At 45.7% G+C, this 27,447-nt stretch overlaps 1 protein-coding gene across 3 annotated transcripts in view; it reads right to left on the reverse strand.

Moving 5' to 3' along the window:
• Nucleotides 1-27,447, reverse strand: part of ZNF385C (zinc finger protein 385C) — a 563,435-nt gene that overhangs the window by 105,373 nt on the left and 430,615 nt on the right. For all 3 annotated transcript variants that reach the window (XM_063959413.1, XM_063959415.1, XM_063959414.1), the window contains exon 3: nt 12,676-12,809. In XM_063959413.1, coding sequence (XP_063815483.1) covers nt 12,676-12,809 — 134 coding nt within the window. The remainder of the gene's footprint in view (nt 1-12,675; nt 12,810-27,447) is intronic.

The raw sequence follows: 27,447 nt of genomic DNA on the forward strand, positions 1-27,447 counted from the left end.
TGTTTTTAGACAGATATCTGGCACCAGGGATAGGTGGTGCAGTGGTTACGGGCAAATATCCGTATTTACTGCTGGTGTAATTACAGGTGACTTGCAATCATCCCTCTTCTCCAGCTGCACGTTATACACAGGAAGGAGTAGGTTGCACTGTTCTAAGAAACTGCAGGAGGGGTCACCGATCACTGTTTACATGTGTGGTGGGCATAACACTATCTATGTACCTTTCTAGGGTACTGTATTTCAATATTATTATATATATTATTGGTAATTCCTTTTATAAATCAACTTGTACTCTAGGTGTAAGAAGCAGTTAAGTGGTGATACAGTTGAGTATCCCTTATCCAAAATGCTTGGGACCAGAGGTATTTTGGATATGGGATTTTTCTGTATTTTGGAATAATTGCATACCATAATGAGATATCATGGTGATGGGACCTAAGTCTAATCACAGAATGCATTAATGTTACATACACACCTTATACACACAGCCTGAAGGTCATTTTATCCAATATTTTTTTTAACTTTGTGCATTAAACAAAGTGTGTCTACATTCACACAATTCATTTATGTTTCATATACACCTTATACACACAGCCTGAAGGTTATTTAATACAATATTTTTAATAACTTTGTGTATTAAACAAAGTTTGTGTACATTGAGCCATCAAAAAACAAAGGTTTCACTATCTCACTCTCACTCAAAAAAGTCCGTATTTCGGAATATTCCGTATTTCGGAATATTTGGATATGGGATACTCAACCTGTATTAACTTTCCCACATCTCATGAATTAAATTAATTCTTTGGAAAAGCTTGGGAGACTCCGGATAAGAGACCGCAGATCCCCAAAAGAATTTATATGGCATACCCCTTCCCTAAGCAGGACAGGGAGATTTGGGAATCACCCCCCACTGTGGACAAGGCCCTGACGCGCTTGTCCAATTACAATATTTTTAATAACTTTGTGTATTAAACAAAGTTTGTGTACATTGAGCCATCAAAAAACAAAGGTTTCACTATCTCACTATCTCACTCAAAAAAGCCCGTATTTCAGAATATTCCGTATTTCGGATATTTGGATATGGGATACTCAACCTGTAGTAGATTTACTTTATATTCATAACCTCATCTATTTTGAGACAATAACAGGTACTTTGATGCAAGAATTATATATTAGTATACAAAGACTACATTCAGTTCTCATTATAGGTTGTTATTGTGCATTTAGTTGTTTTTATATTCTGCACGTACATAATATGACTAATTTTGTGATGTATTGGACGCTGTGGTTAGGGAAAAGTTGGAATCCCAGATAGCCCATTAATCATCACACATTGTCATGCAGCTCACTCCTCTAACCAGAATTTGGGGCCCTGATAACACCTCTCACCCTTCCAGCTTAATGCCTAGAAGACAGATGCACCTGTCTCCTTGGCTAAATAGTTTTGCAAAGAAATACGATCGGCCTTAAAACACAGTCTCTCTCCTGACAGTCATCCTAGAGATAAGATAATCTTGCTAAGCCTCAAGCCAGGAGCGAGGACAATGCTGGTATTATAGATTGGGAAAAGTCATCTAACAAAGACTCCATTCTCTGTCTGTTTTTTTTTTTTTTACTCTTAATAGAAGACTATATCTACAGAAATTATTTCTGTCCACAGGGCTTACAGATATGCACTGTTTGGTGACTTCTAAAATGCATGTGCACATCCTTCTCATCCTTTCTGATAGAATAATGTACTTCTATGATTGAGCAAACAGAAGAAATTATTTGGTGCACTGACCATCCAGGTTGATGCCAAATTTGTCCTCACCTCCAGAGGCATATGCCAACTTCAGTTTACTCAGTAAGCATAACATAAGCCACTTTGTACTATGCATGCCTGCAAAAAAGTATACCTCTACGTCCCTTCCTCAGACTGGGTACATGACTCCCCTTACATACCTCCCAACTGTCCCGATTTTGGTGGGACAGTCCCGTTTTTCACGGTCTGTCCCGCTGTCCCACCTGCGGGTCGCAGTGTCCCGCGAGTGGGGGGGCAGTTGGGAGATCCTTCCCTGTTACTCGCTGCTCTGATCAGAGCAGCGGTGAATAGATGCTGTGCGCATGCGCACAGCATCTATTCCTGGCAGAGAGGGACAGGGGGCATGGCCAGTGGCTCTCACAGTGCTGTCCATGCCCCCATAATGAAGAAAACGGGGGTGTGGCTTGCGATTGCGGCACTTGCCGTGAGGCCACGCCCACTTTTCGGTAGGCCACATCCCCTAATTTCGGGTGCGCGGCATCGGCGCGCGCTGATGTCCCTCCTTGGATGCCGGCAAAGTTGGGAGGTATGCCCTTACACTTGTGACACCAGAGAAAAGCAGAAACAGACCAAGTACAACAAGGCAATTTTCGCCAAATTAACCTCTTGAAAAGAGGTTAATTAGGCGAAAATTGCCTTGTTGTACTTGGTCTGTTTCTGCTTTCCTCTGGAAAGGTGTTTGTGTAAGTTTATCTGGTTATAAATCGGAGCATAAATAATCCTGTACATATGCGACTGGTGTAGAGCTGTATGCAGGATCCTGAGAGGTCTCCTACTTAGCATATGGGTGTTAATCATACCCCTTTTCCACTAACGAGCACGGGTCGCAGCCGGGAGCCTGACACGGGAGCTGCCCCCTGCTGCGACCCGTGCTCGGTCCCTTTCCCATTAGCAGTCACAACCCGGCAAATGCCGGGTTGGTGACGCTTCTAGTGACACGGCAGGGGCGGCGCAGGGAGATCACATGATCTCCCAGCGCCGCCTTCCCTATGCACTGTGAACGGGAGCCGTGTCACCTCGACACGGCTCCCGTTCACACTAGACAGCTAGCCGGGTTGAACACGTGTTCAACCCGGCTAGCTACCAGGGTAGGATTCCCGGATCACTTGATCCCGGTTTACCCTTTTCCACTTGCAAAAAACACGGGTAAATGCGCGCCCCCGTGCATTTACCCGTGTTTTTTGAGCTAGTGGAAAAGGGGTATCAGTGACGTGCAGTGGGGTGAGGCAGAGCCTTTCCTGTCATACTAATGTTTGCATCAGAGCTTTGGTTGTATAAAGTATATGAAAAATACAAAGAATATGTTAGAAATATCTTCTTTGAATTATTCCAATAATTTTTCTACTCAAAACTCTAAAGTAAAAAGTCTGTGGCCTCACCTGCTTATCTTTTATGCACATCTCTGATCAAAACTCAACAAATTTCCAGGAGTTTACACTGCTGCACCTATGTATAATGACCACATGCACCCTTTGGCTCATACTGTATATTGTGTGTAAATCTGGCTCTGGTGTTAGTCAGTACCTCCTGAGCCATTTACCTCACCGCACATCCCTGGTGTTAATACAATATATTTACATGCAGATTTTTAGGGCATATATTTGTGACGCATGGGCCACCACAGTACTTATATTGTAAATGCTATGCGGTTTAACTAGCGTTGTCATTTAATGACCAAATGCATTGTTTTACCATGGTCACACTGACAAACTGAATTACTGTGTGTAATACAGTCCTTATATCATAACCTTACAAGGAAGTAGTCCTAAAGAAATTTCTATACTATACAGCAGTGTTTCCCAAACTCGGTCCTCAAGGCATCCTAACGGTCCAGGTTTTAAGGCTATCCATGCATAAGTGCAGGTGGCTTAATTAGTACCTCAGTAACTTTGATTTAATTATCTGTGCTCAACCATGGATAACTGGATATCAATAAAACCTGGACTGTTAGGCTGACTTGAGAATTTAGTTTGGGATACCATACAGTCCTCATCCAATTCTACTTATGGTGACCTAAATGCTAAGTTTAATGTGATTGTGAGATTAAGCATGTGTCCCTCGTCAGGGGCATTTTAAGAGAGTGAGGGGACCCCTCCTAGTGCAGCTAGTAGATGCTGGCATAATGCAAATCACTCGGAAAATGCCGCCGCGCAACTCCGGAGGGGAAAGTATACTAAAATAAGATTTTACTCACCGGTAAATCTATTTCTCGTAGTCCGTAGTGGATGCTGGGACTCCGTAAGGACCATGGGGAATAGCGGCTCCGCAGGAGACTGGGCACAACTAAAGAAAGCTTTAGGACTACCTGGTGTGCACTGGCTCCTCCCACTATGACCTTCCTCCAGACCTCAGTTAGGATACTGTGCCCGGAAGAGCTGACACAATAAGGAAGGATTTTGAATCCCGGGTAAGACTCATACCAGCCACACCAATCACACCGTATAACTCGTGATACTATACCCAGTTAACAGTATGAAATATAACTGAGCCTCTCAACAGATGGCTCAACAATAACCCTTTAGTTAGGCAATAACTATAAACAAGTATTGCAGACAATCCGCACTTGGGATGGGCGCCCAGCATCCACTACGGACTACGAGAAATAGATTTACCGGTGAGTAAAATCTTATTTTCTCTGACGTCCTAAGTGGATGCTGGGACTCCGTAAGGACCATGGGGATTATACCAAAGCTCCCAAACGGGCGGGAGAGTGCGGATGACTCTGCAGCACCGAATGGGCAAACTCTAGGTCCTCCTCAGCCAGAGTGTCAAACTTGTAGAATTTTGCAAATGTGTTTGATCCCGACCAAGTAGCTGCTCGGCAAAGTTGTAGAGCCGAGACCCCTCGGGCAGCCGCCCAAGAAGAGCCCACTTTCCTCATGGAATGGGCTTTCACTGATTTAGGATGCGGCAGTCCAGCCGCAGAATGTGCAAGCTGAATCGTGCTACAGATCCAGCGAGCAATAGTCTGCTTAGAAGCAGGAGCACCCAGCTTGTTGGGTGCATACAGGATAAATAGCGAGTCAGTTTTCCTGACTCCAGCCGTCCTGGAAACATATACTTTTCAGGGCCCTGACCACGTCCAGTAACTTGGAATCCTCCAAGTCCCAAGTAGCCGCAGGCACCACAATAGGTTGGTTCACATGAAAAACTGATACCACCTTAGGAAAGAATTGGGAACGAGTCCTCAATTCCGCCTTATCCATATAAAAAATCAGATAAGGGCTTTTGCATGACAAAGCCGCCAATTCTGATACACGCCTGGCCGACGCCAAGGCCAACAGCATGCCCACTTTCCACGTGAGGTATTGTAGCTCCACGGATTTTAGTGGCTCAACCCAATGCGACTTCAGGAAATCCAACACCACGTTCAGATCCCACGGTGCCACTGGAGGCACAAACGGGGGCTGACTATGCAGCACTCCCTTAACAAAAGTCTGAACTTCTGGCAGTGAAGCCAGTTCTATTTTGGAAGAAAATCGATAGAGCCGAAATCTGGACCTTAATGGAACCAAATTTTAGGCCCATAGTCACCCTGACTGTAGGAAGTGCAGAAATCGACCTGGCTGAAATTCCTCCTTTGGGGCCTTCCTGGCCTCACAGCACGCAACATATTTCCGCCATATGCGGTGATAATGGTTTGCGTTCACTTCTTTCCTAGCTTTAATTAGCGTACGGATAACTTCCTCCGGAATGCCCTTTTCCTTCAGGATCCGGCGTTCAACCGCCATGCCGTCAAACGCAGCCGCGGTACGTCTTGGAACAGACAGGCCCCCTGCTGCAGCAGGTCCTGTCTGAGCGGCAGAGGCCATGGGTCCTTTGAGATAATTTCTTGGAGTTCTGGGCACCAAGCTCTTCTTGGCCAATCCGGAACAATGAGTATAGTTCTTACTCCTCTCCTTCTTATTATTCTCATTACCCTGGGTAAGAGAGGCAGAGAAGGGAACACATACACCGACTGATACACCCACGGTGTTACCAGAGCGTCCACAGCTATCGCCTGAGGGTCCCTTGACCTGGCACAATATCTTTGTAGCTTTTTGTTGAGGCGGGACGCCATCATGTCCACCTGTGGCCTTTCCCAACGGTGTACAATCATTTGGAAGACTTCTGGATGAAGTCCCCACTCTCCCGGGTGGAGGTCGTGTCTGCTGAGAAAATCTGCTTCCCAGTTGTCCACTCCGGGAATGAACACTGCTGACAGTGCTAACACATGATTTTCCGCCCATCGGAGAATCCTTGTGGCTTCTGCCATCGCCATCCTGCTTCTTGTGCCGCCCTGTCGGTTTACATGAGCGACCGCCGTGATGTTGTCTGACTAGATCAGCACCGGCCGGTGTTGAAGCAGGGGTCTAGCCTGACTTAGGACATTGTAAATGGCCCTTAGTTCCAGAATATTTATGTGTAGGGAAGTCTCCTGACTTTTCCATAGTCCTTGGAAGTTTCTTCCCTGTGTGACTGCCCCCCAGCCTCGAAGGCTGGCATCCGTGGTCACCAGGACCCAGTCCTGTATGCCGAATCTGCGGCCCCCTAGAAGATGAGCACTCTGCAGCCACCACAACAGCGACACCTTGGCCCTTGGAGACAGGGTTATCCACCGATGCATCTGAAGATGTGACCCGGACCACTTGTCCAACAGATCCCACTGGAAGATCCTTGCATGGGACCTGGCGAATGGAATTTCTTCGTAAGAAGCTACCATCTTTCCCAGGGCTCGCGTGCATTGATGCACCGACACCTGTATTTGTATTAGGAGGTCTCTGTCTAGAGACGACAACTCCTAGGACTTCTCCTCCGGGAGAAACCCTTTTTATCCTGTTCTGTGTCCAGAACCATACCCAGGAACAGTAGACGCGTCGTTTGAACCAGCTGCGACTTTGGAATATTCAGAATCCAGCCGTGCTGTTGTAGCACTTCCCGAGATAGTGCTACTCCGACGAACAACTGCTCCCTGGACCTCGCCTTTATAAGGAGATCGTCCAAGCACGGGATAATTATTTCGGCCATTACCTTGGTAAATACCCTCGGTGCCGGGGACAGACCAACGGCAACGTCTGGAATTGGTAATGACCATCCTGTACCACAATTTTGAAGTACTCCTGGTGAAGAGGGTAAATAGGGACATGCAGGTAAGCATCCTTGATGTCCAGTGATACCATGAAATTCTCCAGGCTTGCAATAATCGCCCTGAGCGATTCCATTTTGAACTTGAACCTTCGTATATAAGTGTTCAAGGATTTCAATTTTAGAATGGGTCTCACCGAACCGTCTGGTTTCGGTACCACAACATTTTGGAATAGTAACCCCGGCCTTGTTGAAGGAGGGGTACCTTGATTTCACCTGCTAGAAGTACAGCTTGTGAATTGCCGCCAGTACTACCTCCCTTTCTCCGAGGGCAGCAGGCAAGGCTGATGTGAGGTAACGGCGAGGGGGAGTCGCCTCGAACTCCAGCCTGTATCCCTGTGATACTACTTGCAGAACCTAGGGATCCACCTGTGGGCAAGCCCACTGGTCCCTGAAGTTCCCGAGATGCGCCCCCACCGCACCTGTCTCCACCTGTGGAGCCCCAGCGTCATGCGGTGGACTCAGAGGAAGCGGGGGAAGATTTTTGATCCTGGGAACTGGCTGTCTGGTGCAGCTTTTTCCTTCTTCCCTTGTCTCTGTGCAGAAAGGAAGCGCCTTTGACCCGCTTGCTTTTCTGAAGCCGAAAGGACTGTACCTGAAAATACGGTGCTTTCTTAGGCTGTGAGGAAACCTGAGGTAAAAATTTTTCTTCCCAGCTGTTGCTGTGGATACGAGGTCCCAGAAACCATCCCCAAACAATTCCTCACCCTTATAAGGCAGAATCTTCATGTGCCTTTTAAAGGCAGCATCACCTGTCCACTGCCGGGTCTCTAATACCCTCCTGGCAGAATGGACATTGCATTAATTCTGGAGGCCAGCCGGCAAATATCCCTCTGTGCATCCTTCATATATAAGACGACGTCTTTAATATGCTCTATGTTAGCAAAATATTATCCCTGTCTAGGGTATTAATATTATCTGACAGGGTATCAGACCACGCTGCAGCAGCACTATTTATGCTGAGGCAAATGCAGGTCTCAGTATAGTACCTGAGTGTGTATATACAGACTTCAGGATAGTCTCCTGCTTTTTATCAGCAGGCTCCTTCAAAGTGGCCGTATCCCAAGACGGCAGTGCCACCTTTTTTGACAAACGTGTGAGCGCCTTATCCACCCTAAGGGATATCTCCCAACGTGACCTATCCTCTGGCGGGAAAGGGTACGCCAGCAGTAACTTTTTAGAAATTACCATTTTCTTATCGGGGGAACCCACGCTCTTTACACACTTCATTCACTCATCTGATAGGGGAACAAAACACTGGCTGCTTTTTCTCCCCAAACATAAAACCCCTTTTATGTGGTACTTGGGTTCATGTCAGAAATGTGTAACACATTTTTCATTGCCGAGATCATGCAACGGATGTTCCTAGTGGATTGTGTATATGTCTCAACCTCGTCGACACTGGAGTCAGACTCCGTGCCGACATCTGTGTCTGCCATCTGAGGTAACGGGCGTTTTTTGAGCCCCTGATGGCCTTTGAGACGCCTGGGCAAGCGCGGGCTGAGAAGCCGGCTGTCCCACAGCTGTTACGTCATCCAGCCTTTTATGTAAGGAGTTGACATTGTCGGTTAATACCTTCCACCTATCCATCCACTCTGGTGTCGGCCCCATAGGGGGCGACATCCCATTTATCGGCCTCTACTCCGCCTCCACGTAACCTTCCTCATCCAACATGTCGACACAGCCGTACCGACACACCGCACACACACAGGGAATGCTCTGACTGAGGACAGGACCCCACAAAGTCCTTTGGGGAGACAGAGAGAGAGAGTATGCCAGCACACACCAGAGCGCTAAATAATGAAGGGATTAACACTATAACTGAGTGATTTTTCCCCCAATAGCTGCTTGTATACACATATTGCGCCTAAATTTAGTGCCCCCCCTCTCTTTTTAACCCTTTGAGCCTGAAAACTACAGGGGAGAGCCTGGGGAGCTGTCTTCCAGCTGCACTGTGAAGAAAAAATGGCGCCAGTGTGCTGAGGGAGATAGCCCCGCCCCTTTCTCTGCGGACTTTTCTCCCGCTTTTTTCATGGATTCCGGCAGGGGTAATTTATCACATATATAGCCCTGGGACTATATATTGTGATGATTTGCCAGCCAAGGTGTATTATATTGCCCTCAGGGCGCCCCCCCCCAGCGCCCTGCACCCATCAGTGACCGGAGTGTGAGGTGTGCATGAGGAGCAATGGCGCACAGCTGCAGTGCTGTGCGCTACCTTGGTGAAGACAGAAGTCTTCTGCCGCCGATTTTCCGGAACACTTCTTGCTTCTGGATCTGTAAGGGGGCCGGCGGTGCGGCTCCGGGACCGAACATCGAGGTCGGGTCCTGTGGTCAATCCCTCTGGAGCTAATGGTGTCCAGTAGCCTAAGAAGCCCAAGCTACCACCAGTTAGGTAGGTTCGCTTCTTCTCCCCTTAGTCCCTCGCTGCAGTGAGTCTGTTGCCAGCAGATCTCACTGTAAAATGAAAAACCTAAAATATACTTTTTTTCTAGGAGCTCAGGAGAGCCCCTAGTGTGCATCCAGCTCAGCCGGGCACAAGATTCTAACTGAGGTCTGGAGGAGGGTCATAGTGGGAGGAGCCAGTGCACACCAGGTAGTCCTAAAGCTTTCTTTAGTTGTGCCCAGTCTCCTGCGGAGCCGCTATTCCCCATGGTCCTTACGGAGTCCCAGCATCCACTTAGGACGTCAGAGAAATGGGTGTAGTGTGTGCGGTGTGGGCCCCCTCGGACCTAGGGGCCCATGTGCACCTCACACACTGAACCCATTATAGAAATGCCTATGTCCCCGGTATAATAAACAAAGGAGGACCCGTGTGGATTTTAAATCATCAATTTTGTTTATTAAAACAATAGTGGTATAATTCTTGAATAATTAAATGCAGCGATTTGTAGTGTGTTGGAAACAAATACAATAATATAGCAAATGAAGCAATCTTTGCTGGAATATCACTTTGTCATGTGCTGGCCTTCTTCAAAGGTACCATTTAAAAATGCCAGCACATGGCTTAAATGTGCACTTAATGTACTACTGCCAACCAGTGACATGAGGTAACAATAACCAGGGACAGAGTCCACACACCCAGAAGGCTGACCAGTCAACTGATCAGTACGTAATACCAGTTTTTACAGGCGCACACTCCACTGAAGGCATCCACAGTCTCTGGCCACTGGTTACACTGTCAATCTTTTACAGCATTAGCCTTTAAGCCTCTCTGCATGTGCTGCACCACAAAAATTACACATGGGGAGGGGGGATACTTAACTGGAGCCCACTCACTGGGTGTGAGGTCAGGGACTCTGCCAGGGAATCTATTACCATCAGTGGGTATGGGGGTTGACAATTTGTCAGGAGTGATACAAAAATATAAGTTTCACTATTATCAATCTCATGCTTTCAGGCAGTTTAGCACCTAATACAAAGAACAGAATGAGTAAACATACTGAGTATAGTACTAGTTACCCATTACATGTCAAGTTGCATACTGACTATACACAATTTAGTTTAGTTAATGTTTTTAACTTCATTTGATTATTATATGAGTGGTTGAAAGGTGGTTGGTGTTTGTTATGAATATAATATGGTGTTTTTAATAGGACAAGAATTGGGAAATATATATATATATATATTTAATACAAGGGAAATATTTACATTTATTACAATCTGATGTGTTTCTGTTCGTGTCAGTATTTCTGACGCAGGCATATTTTACAAGCAAGGGCAAAGTCCATTGTCTGGTTATATGAAACAAGACAAGTGTTTCGAGTTGGACATATGTCAACATTAGAATGTTTGCGTCTTCATCTTGAGACAATGGCGTTTCACCATGCATGTCAATCTATATAATAAAGTTAAACATTGTATATAATATGTTATTTCTAACACTCAAAATTTAGGCAACAGTGCCCCCTACTGTTTATTAGCATTTATGTATATTTCATAATTTGACCTTTGTACATATGAACTAGCTTATTCAGGAGTTCTCCAGCCTATATAAACTGGAACCAGTCAATGTTAATCCAGCCTTGATCTGTCTGGATGAACACGGACTGCAGAAATGCCAGGATGATCTGAATATAACTCATCCTCTAGACACAGAGGGCGAGGATTCTGAGTATGCAGATGTGATTGCTGTATTGAACATCTACTGAATTGATCAATAACCTTAGCTTAGTATACAATAAAAATTTGTATTTATATATTCAAGTTATTTGTTGAAGTACTTTTCTGGGAATCCACCCATCGGTCTCCTCGAACTTAACCCACCTGTAACACAATTCAAGGAATCTTATGCCACTAGGGGCAATACTTCTAATGGAGGGGATGAGAAGTAAAAATACAAAAAATGCCTATGGACACAGGGTTGGGGGGGGGGGGTGGGTAGTGGGTGCAAAACACCCCCTAGGTATATATTTTTTAAGTAACATATTTAAATATATCTTTAAACATACTTTTAAAACTTTATTAAAATGAAAAAAACAACAACATTTCTGTGCAGTTTTGGGGACAAAATTTGTTAGTTAAGCGGTTAGGGTTAGCGCTCGGGTCACCATAACTAGAAATGTATTCCTATAGGAGATTGGTTATCTATAGGAGCTACTCCAAGTACAAGTACCAGCACTCTTCTAGCGCAATGCACACGTCACTCCCCATCAGTTCTCATCCAATGCCCCTATAATTATAGAGTAATCTCAATAGCAGTTAGGAATGTAGCTTACAAAATGGACTGCGCTTATTTGTCCTGATTCAGACCTGATAGCTGTTGTGTGAATCCGCAAGGCTGCCAACTATCGATTGACGTGCATGAGGCCAAACTTCGAAAGAATTCAGCGACTTTATTGATCGATAAGTGTACCAAGTTGACTGACAGGAATTGGACGCTGGGGGTTGGTAACTGTCCGTTTTCTGGGAGTATTAGGAAAAATGCAAGCATTCCCAAGTGTTTTCAGGGAGGGTGTGTGACGTCAGCTCCAGCCCCGATCAGCTTGTTTCTATTGCACTGTAGGAGTAGGTCCTGGGCTACGCACAGACTGGAAAAAACTATTCAATGGTGAGTGAGTTGTGAACGGATTTGGAGTTGACCGGCGTTTGCAAAGCTTTTCGTATGGCATACGTAGACTTGGATGGGGCAGATTTTCACTCTGTCTGGGCAGCGACTATCTAATCGCAAATTTGCAAAGGAGCGATCAGGTCTGAATTAAACCCATTGACACATCAGTGTGGCCTTGTTCCATGTACCCCAAATATTCTACCACATTCTCCACCAGACCAGATTTAGCTGGACCAGATTTAAGATATGGAGACTGAGGTTAGGGATGGGGAGTTGGAAGAAGCATCATTTTATATATCAATATCATCTTCTTTAAATGTGTAACTTCTACAGTTTAGCAGAACAACATTGATTATCCGGCACCTCTTTTAATCTGGACACATCAGGCACCGGGGGGTGTTAGGCTGCGGGAGGGCTCAGTCAAGTTTTGAAAGGGCTCAGTAAGGCTGCGTAGAGTTAGACTGGGGTGGAGGGGGGATTCAGGCTGCGGGTCGTTTAGGAGCGGTGGGGTGGGGGTAAGGCTACAGGAGGGCTCAGTTAGGCTGTGGGAGGTTTAGGATTAGGCAGTCGTGGCGGGAGGGTAAAACATTGGGATGCCGCTGTATGTACCACCAGTATTCCGGGAGAATGGATAATCCGACACAGTGCTGGAACCAACCGTCCCAGTAAGGGCAGTAGTAATTACTAATATACCCACCGCATTAAAGTTAGGGAAGAGGCTCAGCGCATTGATCCTGAATGTTAGAAGGTGTTTGATGTCCAAATGTGTCTGGATTGGTCTGCTGGGGATCCCTAGAGAAGCCAATAATGGACCAGCAGGCGTGGGCGCACCTAGAACAGAAGAAGTTTACAATACATTCACTTTGCAAAAAAAGCCAGTTCTCTATTTATTTTTTTACTGTATCAAAATAATAAACTATTAACAACAACAGTACAGTGAGAGGCTGTGACATTTTAAAGCAGACATTTAACTGACCAGTAAAGCTTAAACAAAATGTGACAAAACCCCCCAATATTTTAATTCACTCACAGAGACTTGAGTGCAACTCTAGATATAAAATTAGAAAGATTGATATATAGAAAATTATTATATCCATTATAGCTGCTCCATAATTAGGAGATGTCAGACCTCCTAGGAAACAGACATCCACAATAATAGACTGTATTGAGCGCTGAAATGGTCCTGAATAATCACTGATGGACCAACTCATACATGACACATACATTCTACTCTGGAAAATCAACAATAAAAAAACATGATATTAACGCATGTACATACACATAGCACAAATAAAACGAAAAATAAATTATATATAGTGATCAGAAATAATTTATAGCAATACTGACATTTGTCAGAAACAATTATAATAGGTTTATTAAACCACCATTCATGTATTCACTGAGATACATTACAAGGATTAAAGCCAAATCAATAATACAAAAAATGCTTAGCAGATTGGCTCTTAAAGACTGAATAATTATATACTGTAAGTCTGCCTGGTATTGTCTCTTCAAGATTTAATAAGAGAAATCTTGACCTAGATGGGACAATGTAGTCAATAATGTGCAATGAGCATTTGACTGCTTGGACAAGATATATGGTCTTATGCCATACATTTTAGGGGAACCGTCCATTCCCCAGTGTAGAGTTGATGAGGTAGTGACCGGATATTCTGGTGTGGCTTTGGCTTAAGACTCCTTCAGGTGGCTAAAGCTTCAGGGAAAGGAACAGTGACTTTAATGGTCTCAGGCTGCAGAGAACATGGCTCCTTAACATCTACTCTGGCCATCCATACAGGCTGTAAGTTCTGTCCCAAATCTGCTTAATTTGTCCTAGAGCTCATCCATCAGCTGAATAGAATGGGAAACCACAAATCTGGGGCTCTTTTCACTAGCAGGTTACCTGTGCCAGTCCAGCTGTAGAGGGGCTGCAAGTCCTAGCACACCCAGTGTACTGGGAACTACTGCAGTTGGAGAGTCCCTGACAAGTCAAGTACCTAGTTATCTCTTAGGTTGGTGAGCGGAAAAAAAAAGAAAAGATATATATATATATATATATATATATATATTCACAGTCAATTTATATTATATGTCACTTGGAAGCTCTCTGTATTGTACTATGCTTACTATGATGTTCATTTGTACTGTAATGTTCTGTAATCAATGTATTGTATGATTTTGACTGGGATGTACAATAAACTGTAAGGTGGTTACTGAGATAATGTATAATGGTCATTGGGATGCTTCATGTAATGCATGGTGGTTACTGGGATGCAATCTGTACTGTACAGTGGTCACTAGTATCAATGCCAGATTACCAGTGAGGCAGAGAGAGTGACCACGCATATGCTAATCAGAGCCAGGTCTGCAGCAGAACAGGATTAGGGGTCAAGGTGTCTCAGGACACTATCTATGAATGACAGCATCCAGCACTAAGCAGATTTTTCAAACTGTTTACGTGTCTTTGTTACCCAGAACCAAGTTTTACTTTTCCCGTTTTGGATGGATGTCTGAGCCAGTCACATGTGCCTCCAGGCATTGTGAGTTGCAGCTATCATTGAGGATTTTGCACAAACTGAGTACTTGGTATATACAGTTTATACAAATTGTTGATGATCAATTTGTATGTCATATTAGTGTGTTATGTATAAGTTATTTGTTACATATTGTACTTAATTAAGTTTCATGGGTTCTTAGTCATTTCTAACCCCTGAAACAGCATTGCTATACTTTGTCTTGTATATTTGCATTGGGGATTTGTAAAATTTCCCCTTTTTAGCTGCTGTTAGGATAGGAGGTATAATATTGATTGGTATTAAGGTTTTTTTGTTCATATTTTACACTTTGTTTAGGTCTCTTTTTTGTTTGCCTTAATTGCTGCACAGAGCCTTTGCTGTTCACATTATGGGGTGCTGTACCTGAGGCCCCCCTCAAACCTTATTATGGACTTTAATGGGATGCCGTCTATATTGTATGGCAACCACCGAGATTATGTCTGTACTGTATGGCAATCACTGAGTCGCTGTTTGTACAGTATAACGGCCACATAGATGCTCTCCCAGTATTGTCTTGACCGTAAATAGTTTTAGCATGTTTTCAACATTTTCATGTGACATACTTTAAAAGTATTATGTATTAAACACAGGGAATGATGATTCAAATTTTGCAACGCAGGTTATGTTGATCAATTTAAAGCCACAGTACTATTCCGATGACATTCTAGTAGATCTCATGTTTAATCAAGTGTAGGGACAAGTCAGATGGGTACATTTTGACCGAAATTAGTTAATATGTTTCACAGCCACTGTACATTGTAATTATATTGAGAATCACTTAATTATCGCATCCTGGATGTAACTGCACATGGTTAACACAGAACTCATTGTTTTTATTTATTCCAGGATTTCTCCACCTTTCCCCTTCTCTCTCTCCACTGGTGCAAGTATGGCGGTACGGGGCGGTATGGTAAACCATTAGGAAATTAGTAGCCGGTACACCATACACCCTACCACCTTACTGCTGGCAGACACAGACGCTGCAGGACACAGGCAGGAGCACATCCGGAATAATAAATTTTGTTTTGTGCAGAGACACGCAGCACGTGTGACATGTTATGTTGTGCTGCTTGACAATGCAGAGGAGTCAAGCCGGGTGTGGATCATTAGATCGACAGTGTCTAGGTCGACAATGTTTAGGTCGACAGTCACTAGGTCGACAGAGTTTGAAGGTCGACAGGGTTTCTAGGTCGACATGTTCTAGGTCGACAGGTCAAAAGGTCGACATAAGTTTTTCATGTTTTTTTTGGTGTCGTTTTCATGGTACAGTGACCGGGAAGCCCAATTAGTGCACCGTATCCGCTCACCATGCTTCGGGCAAGGTGCCTCGCAACCGCTGCGCTCGACACAGGTTACTATTCCCACTCGTAGTCCGTGTGGATCGTTAAGTATGAAAAAGTTCAAAAAAATAATAAGAAAAAAAAAAAACTAATGACTTCACGAGCATTGAGAGGCAGGAAAGGCGCTGCGCTCTCCTACCCTCACATAGCAGCAACAGACTGAGGCAGCGGTGAGCAGGGGGCGGGGCATTCTGGGGCAATGTATATCTGGCACTGTGGGGGCATTTGTGTATCCGGCACTGTGGGGGCATTTGTGTATCTGGCACTGTGGGGCAATGTGTATCTGACACTGGGGCATTTGTGTATCTGGCACTGTGAGGCAATGTGTATCTGGCACTGTGGGGCAATGTGTATCTGGCACTGTGTGGGCATTTGTGTATCTGGCACTGTGGGGCAATGTATATCTGGCACTTTGGGGGCATTTGTGTATCTGGCACTGTGGGGCAATGTATATCTGGCACTCTGGGGAAATGTATATCTGGCATGTGGGGGGCATTTGTGTATCTGGCACTGTGAGGCAATGTATATCTGGCACTGTGGGGGCATTTGTGTATCTGGCACTGTGGGGCAATGTACAGTATATCTGGCACTGTGGGGGCATTTGTGTATCTGGCACTGTGGTGCATTTTTGTATCTGACACTGGGGCAATGTGTATCTGACAGTGGGGCAGTTGTGTATCTGGCACTGTGGGGCAATGTGTATATGGCACTGTGGGGGCATTTGTGTATCTGGCACTGTGGGGAAATGTGTATCTGGCACTGTGGGGGCATTTGTGTATCTGGCACAGTGGGGGCATCTGTGTATCTGGCACTGTGGGGCAATGTGTATATGGCACTGTGGGGGCATTTATGTATCTGGCACTGTGGGGAAATGTGTATCTGGCACTGTGGGGGCATTTGTGTATCTGGCACAGTGGGGGCATCTGTGTATCTGGCAATGTGGGGCATTTACTGTATATCTGACACTGGGGCAATGTGTATCTGACACTGGAGCAATGTGTATCTGGCACTGTGGGGGCATTTGTGTATCTGGCATTCTGGGGGCATTTGTGTATCTGGCGCAGTGGGGGCAATGTGTATCTGGCACTCTGGGGCAATGTGTATCTGGCACTGTGGGGAAATTTGTGTATCTGGCACTGTGGGGAAATGTGTATCTGGCACTGTGGGGGAATTTGTGTATCTGGCACTGTGGGGCAATGTATATCTGGCACTGTGGGGGCATTTGTGTATCTGGCACTGTGGAAGCATTTGTGTAACTGGCACTGTGGGGCAATGTATAGCTGGCACTGTGGGGGGCATTTGTGTATCTGGCAATGTGGGGGCATTTGTGTATCTGGCACTGTAGGGCAATGTATATCTTACACTGGGGCAATGTGTATCTGACACTGGGGCATTTGTGTATCTGGCACTGTGGGGGCATTTGTGTATCTGGCACTGTGGGGGCATTTGTGTATCTGGCACTCTGGGGCAATGTGTATCTGGCACTGTGGGGCAACATATATCTGGCAATGAGGGGCAACGTGTATCTGGCAATATTGGGGTCATGTGTATCTGGCCCCCCCCATATGCTTATCACGCCCCCATTTTTATTGGCCACGCCCCATGTGGCATTTGGCCACACCTATAAGACACCACTGGGGACAGTGGTACCTCTGTGCACTGCAGCTGCAATCTCACATTTTCATCTTCAGTGCAGTGCACACTGCAGTTGGCGCAACTATGGAGGCAGAATGGAGGCATAATCTTGTCCTGCTGATGGTGCTTCTGATTTACAGTATCAGAAGAAGATGCTATTACTAGTGCTGGTAGAACTGTTAAGGACTGACCTGTGTGATGAGTCATTAATTCATATCACTCTCTGGCCAGCGCTAGCAGCTTGCGCTGTGTGCCTTAAAACTTGTGGATAGTATATAAAGGAATTAAAAAATATATATTACGGGTCCCTCTGTCTCCTAAATCCATTATCTTTCTTTTGTCCTAAAGTAGACCATACAAATTAAAATACATAAATAAATATATAAAATAACAGCATATGCTCCTAGTGGATCCGTGACATAAATCCATACTATGCCAGTATCTGCACAACCACACCTTATTCTATCTCGAAAACCACAATCCCATTGACTGAGTAAAATCTGGGCCGTCCTGTGATATTTGGGTGCTCTGGTTAGCAAAAAGAATGGTGGAAATGATCTCTACGATCCATTTACTCCACAGCACAATGGTTTTGTCACAGGTTACTATTAATGCTGCTGAATCTGTCCCTCCTGTATGCTACATAATATCCCTGTGTTACGTATTGAACTCAGCCATAGTTGCGACTTTCTGGCTCCCTCCCTCTGGGATGAGGCAGCCAGGCCAGGGCAGCGGGGGCGTAGCAAGGCTAAGGAGGCAGTGCTAGGGTGTGTCATAGGAGGCGGCATGGGGCTGTAGTGGCCGCCACTGCATCATCATGGCCATGCCACCGATATACAATGCCGAGATTACTGGCATTATACAGTGATGGGTGTAGCTACGATGACGCAATTCAGTGCAAAACGCGTCGGTAAATGGGCGGCTGGGCAGTGGGTTTGGGCTGGCTTCGGGAGACTTACCCACTCTTCCATGTAGCCAGGATCGCCACATGATTTTCAGGAGGCCCCCGACCGTTTAAAGACTTATGGGTTGGTCACCACTGCTCTAGTAGATATCTTTGCCGCGTAGCTAGAAACCCTGCTCAGTTTTTAATTCACTCCAAGTCTGACACACTTCATCACCAATTGTCCTGACACTTTTCAATTGTTTAAACATTTTTTCAGATATAAAATAAAGATTCCACATATAGATGGGAGGAAAATTGCTTCTGCTCTACCATAAAAAAAAAAGCAGCTTGCCGCAACGTGGCAGTGATAAAAGTGACCTCTTTCTGGCAAAATGGCCCTATTGAAATCCTTATCAGCGTCCCCAAACTGCTTCTAACTACAGGCACAGAAACTGCAGCAAGCCCTCTCAAGCGTGGTATTGTTCAAATGAATTCACATATCCCCTCAAGGAGGAATCTGGGAACCGTTTAAAGAAAGAAAGGCTAAGTTAAATATATATTTATGGAGAGAGAGAAAAAAATCAAGTAGCAAAATCAAATGGGGAAGATAGAGTTACAGTAGAGAATCCTCCAGGGGCATTGAAGTTTAGGCCAGAGATTGAAGGGGGTTAACGGTTGCAGATGGGTGGGTGCATGCATACAATCTGGTGCCTTGTGGTTATAGTCATTTAGTGACGGAAATATAGATCAACCTATAAACATACAGAGTGACATTATACAAGGGAAATATGAGTCATAGAAATATAAAGTAATACATTTAGTTAAAAGGAGAATAATAGCTAAAAGACAGGCTGCTGCAATCCCTACTGGTACATAAACTGCAAAAGTGAAGGTGTGTATACTGTATGTTGAGTTGCTATGTAAACATTGCTTATTTATCATTATGCCATAACTTCAGACTGCATGTATCTGGCAGGCAGCTTAGAGAACCATAATACTGTAGTAAAATTAAAGTCTAAGCATAACAACAAATTACGTCATTTGTTGATAAAATATTATAAAACTGTGCCCGCCCTTCTGAAGAATAAAGCCTGCTAGACCATGGTGTTAGACTTCTGAGGCCACTTGATCGCCGCCCCTGGAACTCCTACAATTTGTATGAGCTGTCTCCCTGTTTCTGATGCTCCTCTCACACTAAACTAATAACCCATGGTATTTGGCGGGGCAACTCAGGTACAGGTTTGGGTTGAAAGGTCTACCAAGGTTGTGTTACCTGGGAATCCAACCCTGGTAGCTACCAGGGTAGAACCTGGCACCGACCCACGTAGCCTGCATTGAGAATGGTATGACTTGAGTCATTCGATCTAGGTCACACTAAAAGTATATGGAGAGGTGGATCAGTTGTGCCTGGAGATTGCATACCTCCCAACATGACCCTATCCAATGCTCTGCTTCTGGACTTTCCTCTTAATGTATGATTGCTGACACCTGTGCTGAACAGCTTAATGGATAAGAAAGGTGTTTCAGCACAGGTGATGGCAATCATGCAGTAAGAGGGAAGTCCAGGAGCAGAGCATTCTGTCCCTCCTGGAGAGGGTCATGTTGGGAGGTATGAGATTATGTTATCTAGAAACACGCCGGCAGAGGGAAGACCTGGCAATAACCCGGTCTAACCTGCAGTATGAACAAGGTTTCAAGTTGCTGTGACACAGCATAAATCAGTGTTCAATAACCCAGGTCGGACCCGGGTTTTTGGCTCGAAAGGGGTATTACTTGCACTGGGGAGGTATATTATGGAGTGTCCCAAAGGTTATTCTAGAGCTAAATAAATTATACAATCACAAGGGCAGCTGTCCTTGCACCCAGTGGGGCTGATTGTGAGTTGGGAGAAGTAAAAAAAAGAAGAAAAAAAAAAGTAGCTTTGTATCTGGAACAAACCATGTTGCAATACAAGGAATGCAATTTTTTTATTTTATTTTTTTGCATACTGGGTAAATACTGGCTACCTCTGCCTTAGGTTGGGTATGAAATGTTGACATTGAGCAATTTGACATTGATTGACCATGTCACATTGACCATGTAGACAGTAATTAAATGTTGACATTATGGCAGCTTTATTTTTACATCACAGTTTTCATTTGGGCAACAACTTCTCTCACTTCACATTTCACATTTGCAACACAACAAGGTTTTATCAAAGTGCAAAGTTACTTACTCATTTACGCTTTGCTCCAAACTCACAATCAGCTCTGGTGTGTCAGAATTTGCCGATGTGCGCACAAAGACACACCATCGCTTGGTCGTCGACCGAACCACTGGACATGGCTCTCCATGCAATCCAATATGCATTCCCTAACAGAAACAATCGGGACGCACGTGCAGTGCATCTCGGACGCATATGTTTCACGCTCTCTGTGTACCCCATCTATGCCACCCCTGTCTGTCTGCCCCACCCCTTTAGAATGTAAGCTCTCACGAGTAGGGCCCTCTTCCCTCATGTGCTTATCCTTTTCTAGCTTTAATAATCTTCAACTGCATTAATAGTAATTAGGCCTTCCTGGGCACCAGTGTAAACTCATTATAGACTGTGACGGATGTGCATCCTTTCAAACCGGAAGTTGCTCTTTTTACCCATAGTATACCTATTTATGCAACACTTTATTCTTCTATACCGTAATTCTCATAGACCGGACCGAAAGTAGATTGTCCACACCTCCCAACTGTCCCTATTTCAGTGGAACAGTCCAGCTGTTCTTTCTGCGGACCGCAGTGTCCCAAGAGCCGAGTTGAGGAGTCTGTGATCACTGCTGCTCTCCACAACAAAGCAGTGTGTGATCTCTGGATAGATGCCGTGCGCATGGCATGTAAGCAGTGCCTTATATTGAGCCTGGGGCTGGTCAGCTGCTAGGGGAGCGCTGGGCATGCCCCCAAAATGAGTAAAACGCTGGACGTAATGCGAGGCCACACCCACCAGCACAAGTCACCACCTCTTCTCAACTGAGGCCCCACCCCTTTTCGGGTATGCACAGCTTCACTGCGCGAAGGTCCTGCATCACAGAGTTTAAAAGTCGGGAGATATGGATTATCTAATGCAGTGTTTCCCAAACTTGGTCCTCAAGGAATACTAATGGTCCAGGTTTTAAGCATTACCATGGCTCAGAAGACAAGGCTAAACTATATCAACTGAGCTACTAATTAAGTCACCAGTGGCCAAGCATGGATATACATAAAATGTGGACCATTAGTGCTCCTTGAAGACCGAGTTTGGGAAACACTGGTCTAATGAAATATATTCAGTTCTTTTTACAACACAGGATGATGTCATCTGGGGCATGCACAGTTGTTACCTGTCCAATTAGTCATAATTATGCTATTCACTCTTAAAGGTCTAGGTATAGATAGCTCCTTAATAACAGTCCATAAGGTTGGTGTCCCTGCGGGTATCCACAATTTTCACCTTATGGACTTTTATTATATCTGTGGGGCAGTCCAAACTTTGTACCCCCATTCAGGTTAGGTGTTTGTTTTTACAATCTCCCTGACCTTTAGATTGGAGTTCTAGGGGGTTACACCTTGAATAATTTTATGTATACATGTGGTTTTATTTTGTTCCTATAAATTCCACCTCTGTCACATGGAACTTAAAGGGACTGTCATGAGGGGTCGAGAGTGTCACGACTTGTGACTCAGGTTTACCAGCGGATGGATTCGGTATGGGATTTGTGGACATCAGAACTAGAAGGAGCTAGGAGGTTGAATAGCTCTTTCGCATGAAAGGGTGGTGGTAGTGAAAACTACCTTGTAATGTTTAAGCTCAAGGAATCTCTGGAAAGCTGTTGCAATTGGTGGTATTAGAGATGCTGGGTCACTCGTAAAGAGGTTCCAAGCTGAACTGGATTAATACAGGACTGAAGTGCTGACTGGGCTGGGACCGGGATGAAGACACTTAGAATAGATGCCTCACCGGGCTGAACCGGTGAGGCTTGTAGAACTGGACTGGAACTGGTGAGACTTGTAGAACTGGACTTGAACTGGTGAGACTTGTAGAACTGGACTTGAACTGGTGAGACTTGTAGAACTGGACTGGAACTGGTAAGGCTTGTAAAACTTGACTGGAACTGGTGAGGCTTGTAAAACCAGGTTGAAACTGGTGAGGCTGGTAAAACCGGACTGGAACTGGTAAGGCTTATAAAACCGGACTGGAACTGGTAAGGCTTGTAAAACCGGACTGGAACTAGTAAGGCTTGTAAAACCTGACTGGAACTGGTGAGCTTGTAAAACCAGGCTGAAACTGGTGAGGCTGGTAAAACCGGACTGGAACTGGTAAGGCTTATAAAACTGGACTGGAACCGGTAAGGCTTGTAGAACCGGACTGGAACCGGTAGGGTTTGTAGAACCGGACTGGAACCGGTAGGGCTTGGAGAACCACATTGTAACCGGTAAGAGAGTGGTACATAGATGGTGAACGCTGTAACCGAGGAAGCAAGACTTCTGTAGTCACAGTAGGGCTGTGACTGAGTTGCTCAGGCCTAGATTGCTGCAGCTGGTCTTCCTTTAAACCCCCTGCCGGACTGTGATTGGCTGCAGGAAAACTGGCTGGCCAGACTGAGGCTTAGGTTGGTGAAGTGGAGATCAGCTGGAAATCTTGGAATGCAGCATATATCACAGTACTGCACAGGAGCTTGAGTAAACCTCAGCCACAAAAATAGTTACCAGCTGGTCTAATAGGCCCTGCACACTGGGCGATATCACTCAAAGATATGAACGATCTCGTTCATTAATGAACAAGATACCGTTCATATCTTTGAGTGTGGAGGCACCAGCGATGAACGATGCGCATCCCCGCGCTCGTTCATCGCTGGTGCCCCGTCGGCTGTGCATGCAGGCCAATATGGATGATCTCGTCCATATTTGCCTGCACTTCTATGGAGCCGTGTGACGGGGGGAGTGAAGTAACTTCACTCCCCCCGTCACTGACCCCCCCCCCCCCGCCGCCGGGTCGCCCATATCCGCCGTCGGGCAACTCGGCGGCGGATCGTTAAATGTGTAGGGCCCTTAAGAACACTGCTGCAACCTGAGTCTGTGCACCTGTGCAATCAGCCTGGGAAGGTGTTGCAGCTTGGAAACTAGTATGCACAGAAGATACTGGATTCAGAAAATGAAGCAAGGCTGAGTAAACTCTGGGATACTGCAGGAAATTATGGCCTGTCACAACTGAGGGCCTGAGCTGACGGGAGGCAGCCTCAGTTGTAGGGGCTGAGATGTACCGGAACCTGGGAGGTTGTATCAGACCCCTGGACATGTAAGTAACATGAATAATAACTGCCCGAAGGCGTGACCACGACAACTTAGATAAAAGTCAATGATGTTTATTATGACAACTCCGCATCACAGCAGCAATAAAAGAAAACGTAAAAGTCAGCAAAGAATAAATACAGTTCCTGAGTACTACAGCATGGCAGGAGCCACAGGGCACTGGTAGTGTGAGATAGTTCTTATGATCTTCTAGATGGAAAGTCCTTACCAGGCCCGGCTGTAGCAATGGAGATAACCCAGGATTGTACCAGCTGGTGTTCCAGGAAGAGCTGGGTTGCTGAAGGTAAAACAGCTGCTGTGGATACTGGCTGGAACCAGACTGTTGTTAGCACGGAGTGGATACTGGCTGGAACCAGTTAAATAATAAATGAACTTTGGGAGCGATGAAATGTGAACTGAAATGTAGAACTTGAGAGCGGAGAAATAATAATTCCGGTGGAGAGTGGTAAAGTGTAGAAAGGACACCGGCCCTTTAAGGGAAGCTGTACTCTGCTGGAAGCTGAGGCTGGAAGCAGGTAGTGTTGTAGCTGGAAACAGATGAATCCACAATGGATTGGAGAGTCAGGCTACACCGCAGGTGGAATGCTGGTGCGGGTCTCTATGGTGGAAGTCTTGAGACAGGAGCTGGAACCTGGAAGACAATCATAGAAGAGAGACAAACAGGAACTAGGTTTGACAACCAAAGCACTGACGTCTTCCTTGCTCAGGTACAGCTTACTTATACCTGCAGCAAGGAAGGGGTTGGCTAGGCAATTATGCAAATCAACAACACAGACAGCAGATTGGTGGAAATGATCAGATGACAGAATCCAAGATGGCTGCGCCCATGCAGACACTTGGAGGGAAGTTTGGTTTGTAATCCATGTGGTCTGGGAAACAGTAATGGCGGCGCCGGCCACCGGAGACAGGAGACGCCAGGCTGATAGATGCATATTTAACCACGCGGGCACAGCGGAGGCCGCGGCTGATGAAAAGACCACTCTGCATGTGGAAACTCAGGAACAGCGGAATCCGGTCCTGGAACGCTGAGCCCGCCTTAGGAGGCATCTGAAGGGTAAGTAATGGCGTCCAGATACCCGGATCGTGACAGCACCCCCCCCTTTAGGAGTGGCCCCAGGACACTTCTTAGGCTTTAAAGGAAACTTTGCGTGGAAATTTCGGACCAAGGCAGGAGCATGGACGTCAGAGGCATTGGTCCAAGAGCGTTCTTCAGGACCATAGCCCTTCCAGTCAATGAGATACTGAAGTTGACCGTAACGGTGACGTGAGTCCAGGATCTTGGCCACTTCATACTCAACGCCTCGTTGAGTTTGGACTTTCGGAGTTGGTGGAAGTGAGGAATGAAACCGATTCAAGATTAGCGGTTTCAACAGGGAAACATGGAATGTCCTGGGTATTTTTAAGAAGGGAGGTAACTGGAGTCTGTAAGCAACAGGATTGATGACTTGATCAATTTTAAAAGGACCGATGTAGCGAGGTGCAAACTTCATACTGGGAACTCTTAACCTCAAATTCTTCGTGGATAACCATACCCGATCACCCACCTTGAGAGCAGGAACTGCTCGACGCTTCTTATCCGCAAACTTCTTGTACCTGAACGATGCCTTGAGCAGAGCTGATCGTACGCTCTTCCAGATATTGGCAAACTGATGCAAGGTGATATCCACTGCGGGAACAGAAGTTGCTGGAAGCGGTTGGAACTCAGGGACTTTAGGGTGGAATCCAAAGTTGGTGAAGAATGGTGTTGAGGAAGATGAAGAATGATACTGGTTGTTATGACAGAACTCGGCCCAGGGAAGTAATTGAACCCAGTCATCTTGAGAGGAGGACACATAGATGCGGAGGAAGGCCTCCAAGTCCTGATTCACCCTCTCAGTTTGACCATTGGTCTGAGGATGGTAAGCCGTGGAAAACTTTAACTTGACTTGGAGGACTTGACATAAACTTCGCCAGAATTTGGCTGTGAATTGAACTCCTCGATCTGAGATAATTTCTTCTGGAAGACCATGGAGTCGGAAGATCTCTTGTATGAATACTTGAGCCAACTTGGAAGCTGACGGAAGACCGGTGAGAGGAATGAAGTGTGCCATCTTGGTGAACCGGTCAACTACCACCCAGATGGTATTGAACTTGTTGCACATGGGCAAATCTGTAATAAAATCCATCGACAAATGGGTCCATGGTCGACGGGGAACAGATAGTGGAACCAGTTGCCCCGCAGGCGACTGGCGGGATACTTTATGTTGAGCACACTTTGGGCAAGATGCAATAAACTCCAAAACGTCCTTTTTCAGAGTTGGCCACCAATAGGACCTAGAGATAAACTCCAGGGTTTTTTGGATACCTGTATGTCCGGCAAAACGGGAAGCATGGGCCCAATGCATGAGCTTCTTCCTTAGTGTCGGCTTCACAAAACTTTTCCCTGATGGAGGCGTAGAGTCCATCCCTACCGTGGAGAATGCCAACGGATTTATAATAGGATGCTTGTCTGAAGACTCTGACTCATTTTCTTGCTCCCATGAGCGGGAAAGGGCATCGGCCTTGCGATTCTGAGAGCCCGGACAGAACTGGAGTTTAAAGTCGAACCTGGAAAAGAAAAGTGCCCATCTGGCCTGACGAGGGTTGAGACATTGTGCGCCTTTTAGATATAGAAGGTTCTTGTGGTCTGTAAGGATGGTGATTGAATGAGAAGCTCCCTCCAACAGATATCTCCACTCCTCTAGAGCGAGCTTGATGGCTAGCAACTCCTGGTCGCCAATGGCATAGTTGCGCTCCGCTGGGGAGAACTTCCGTGAGAAGAAACTGCAAGGATGTAAATGGCCATCTTTAGCCCTCTGAGATAACACCGCTCCTACTCCAACGGAGGAGGCATCCACCTCTAAGATGAAAGGAGAGTCGATGTCAGGCTGTTTCAGGACAGGTGCAGAGATGAACCTCTGTTTTAAAAGATGAAAAGCTTGCATGGCTTCTTCAGACCACTTGGACGGGTTAGCACCCTTCTTGGTGAAAGCAGTAATAGGCGCCACAATGGTGGAAAAGTCTCGTATGAACTTTCGGTAATAATTGCCGAACCCTAAGAACCTCTGGACCCCTTTGAGGGTTAAGGGTACCGGCCAATTCTGGATTGCTTGTAGTTTCTCAGGATCCATCTCTAGTCCGGAACCGGACACAATGTACCCTAGAAACGGAATGGACTTGACTTCAAAGACGCATTTCTCTAATTTGCAGTAGAGATGATTGACACGGAGACGGGACAGAACCTCCTTTACCCAGAAACGATGTTCCTCTAAATCGTTGGCAAAAATGAGGATATCATCTAGATAGACCACGACATGACGGTATAGAATGTCTCTGAAGATCTCATTGACGAAATGCTGGAAGACAGCTGGAGCATTGCTCAATCCGAAGGGCATGACGAGGTACTCATAATGTCCGTCACGGGTGTTAAATGCGGTCTTCCACTCGTCACCCTCACGGATCCGGATGAGATTGTATGCACCTCTCAGGTCCAGCTTTGTAAAGATGGTAGCTCCGCTAACTCTGTCAAAGAGCTCAGTAATCAGGGGTAAAGGATAGCGGTTCTTGATGGTAATGTCGTTCAAACCTCTGTAGTCGATGCACGGCCGCAGACCACCATCTTTCTTCTTTACAAAAAAGAAGCCTGCGCCGGCTGGAGAAGAAGAAGGTCGAATGAACCCCTTTGCTAGGTTCTCTTTAATGTATTCCTCCATAGAATG

The sequence above is a fragment of the Pseudophryne corroboree genome, chromosome 3 (assembly GCF_028390025.1).
Source record: "Pseudophryne corroboree isolate aPseCor3 chromosome 3, aPseCor3.hap2, whole genome shotgun sequence".
Lineage (NCBI taxonomy): Eukaryota > Metazoa > Chordata > Amphibia > Anura > Myobatrachidae > Pseudophryne > Pseudophryne corroboree.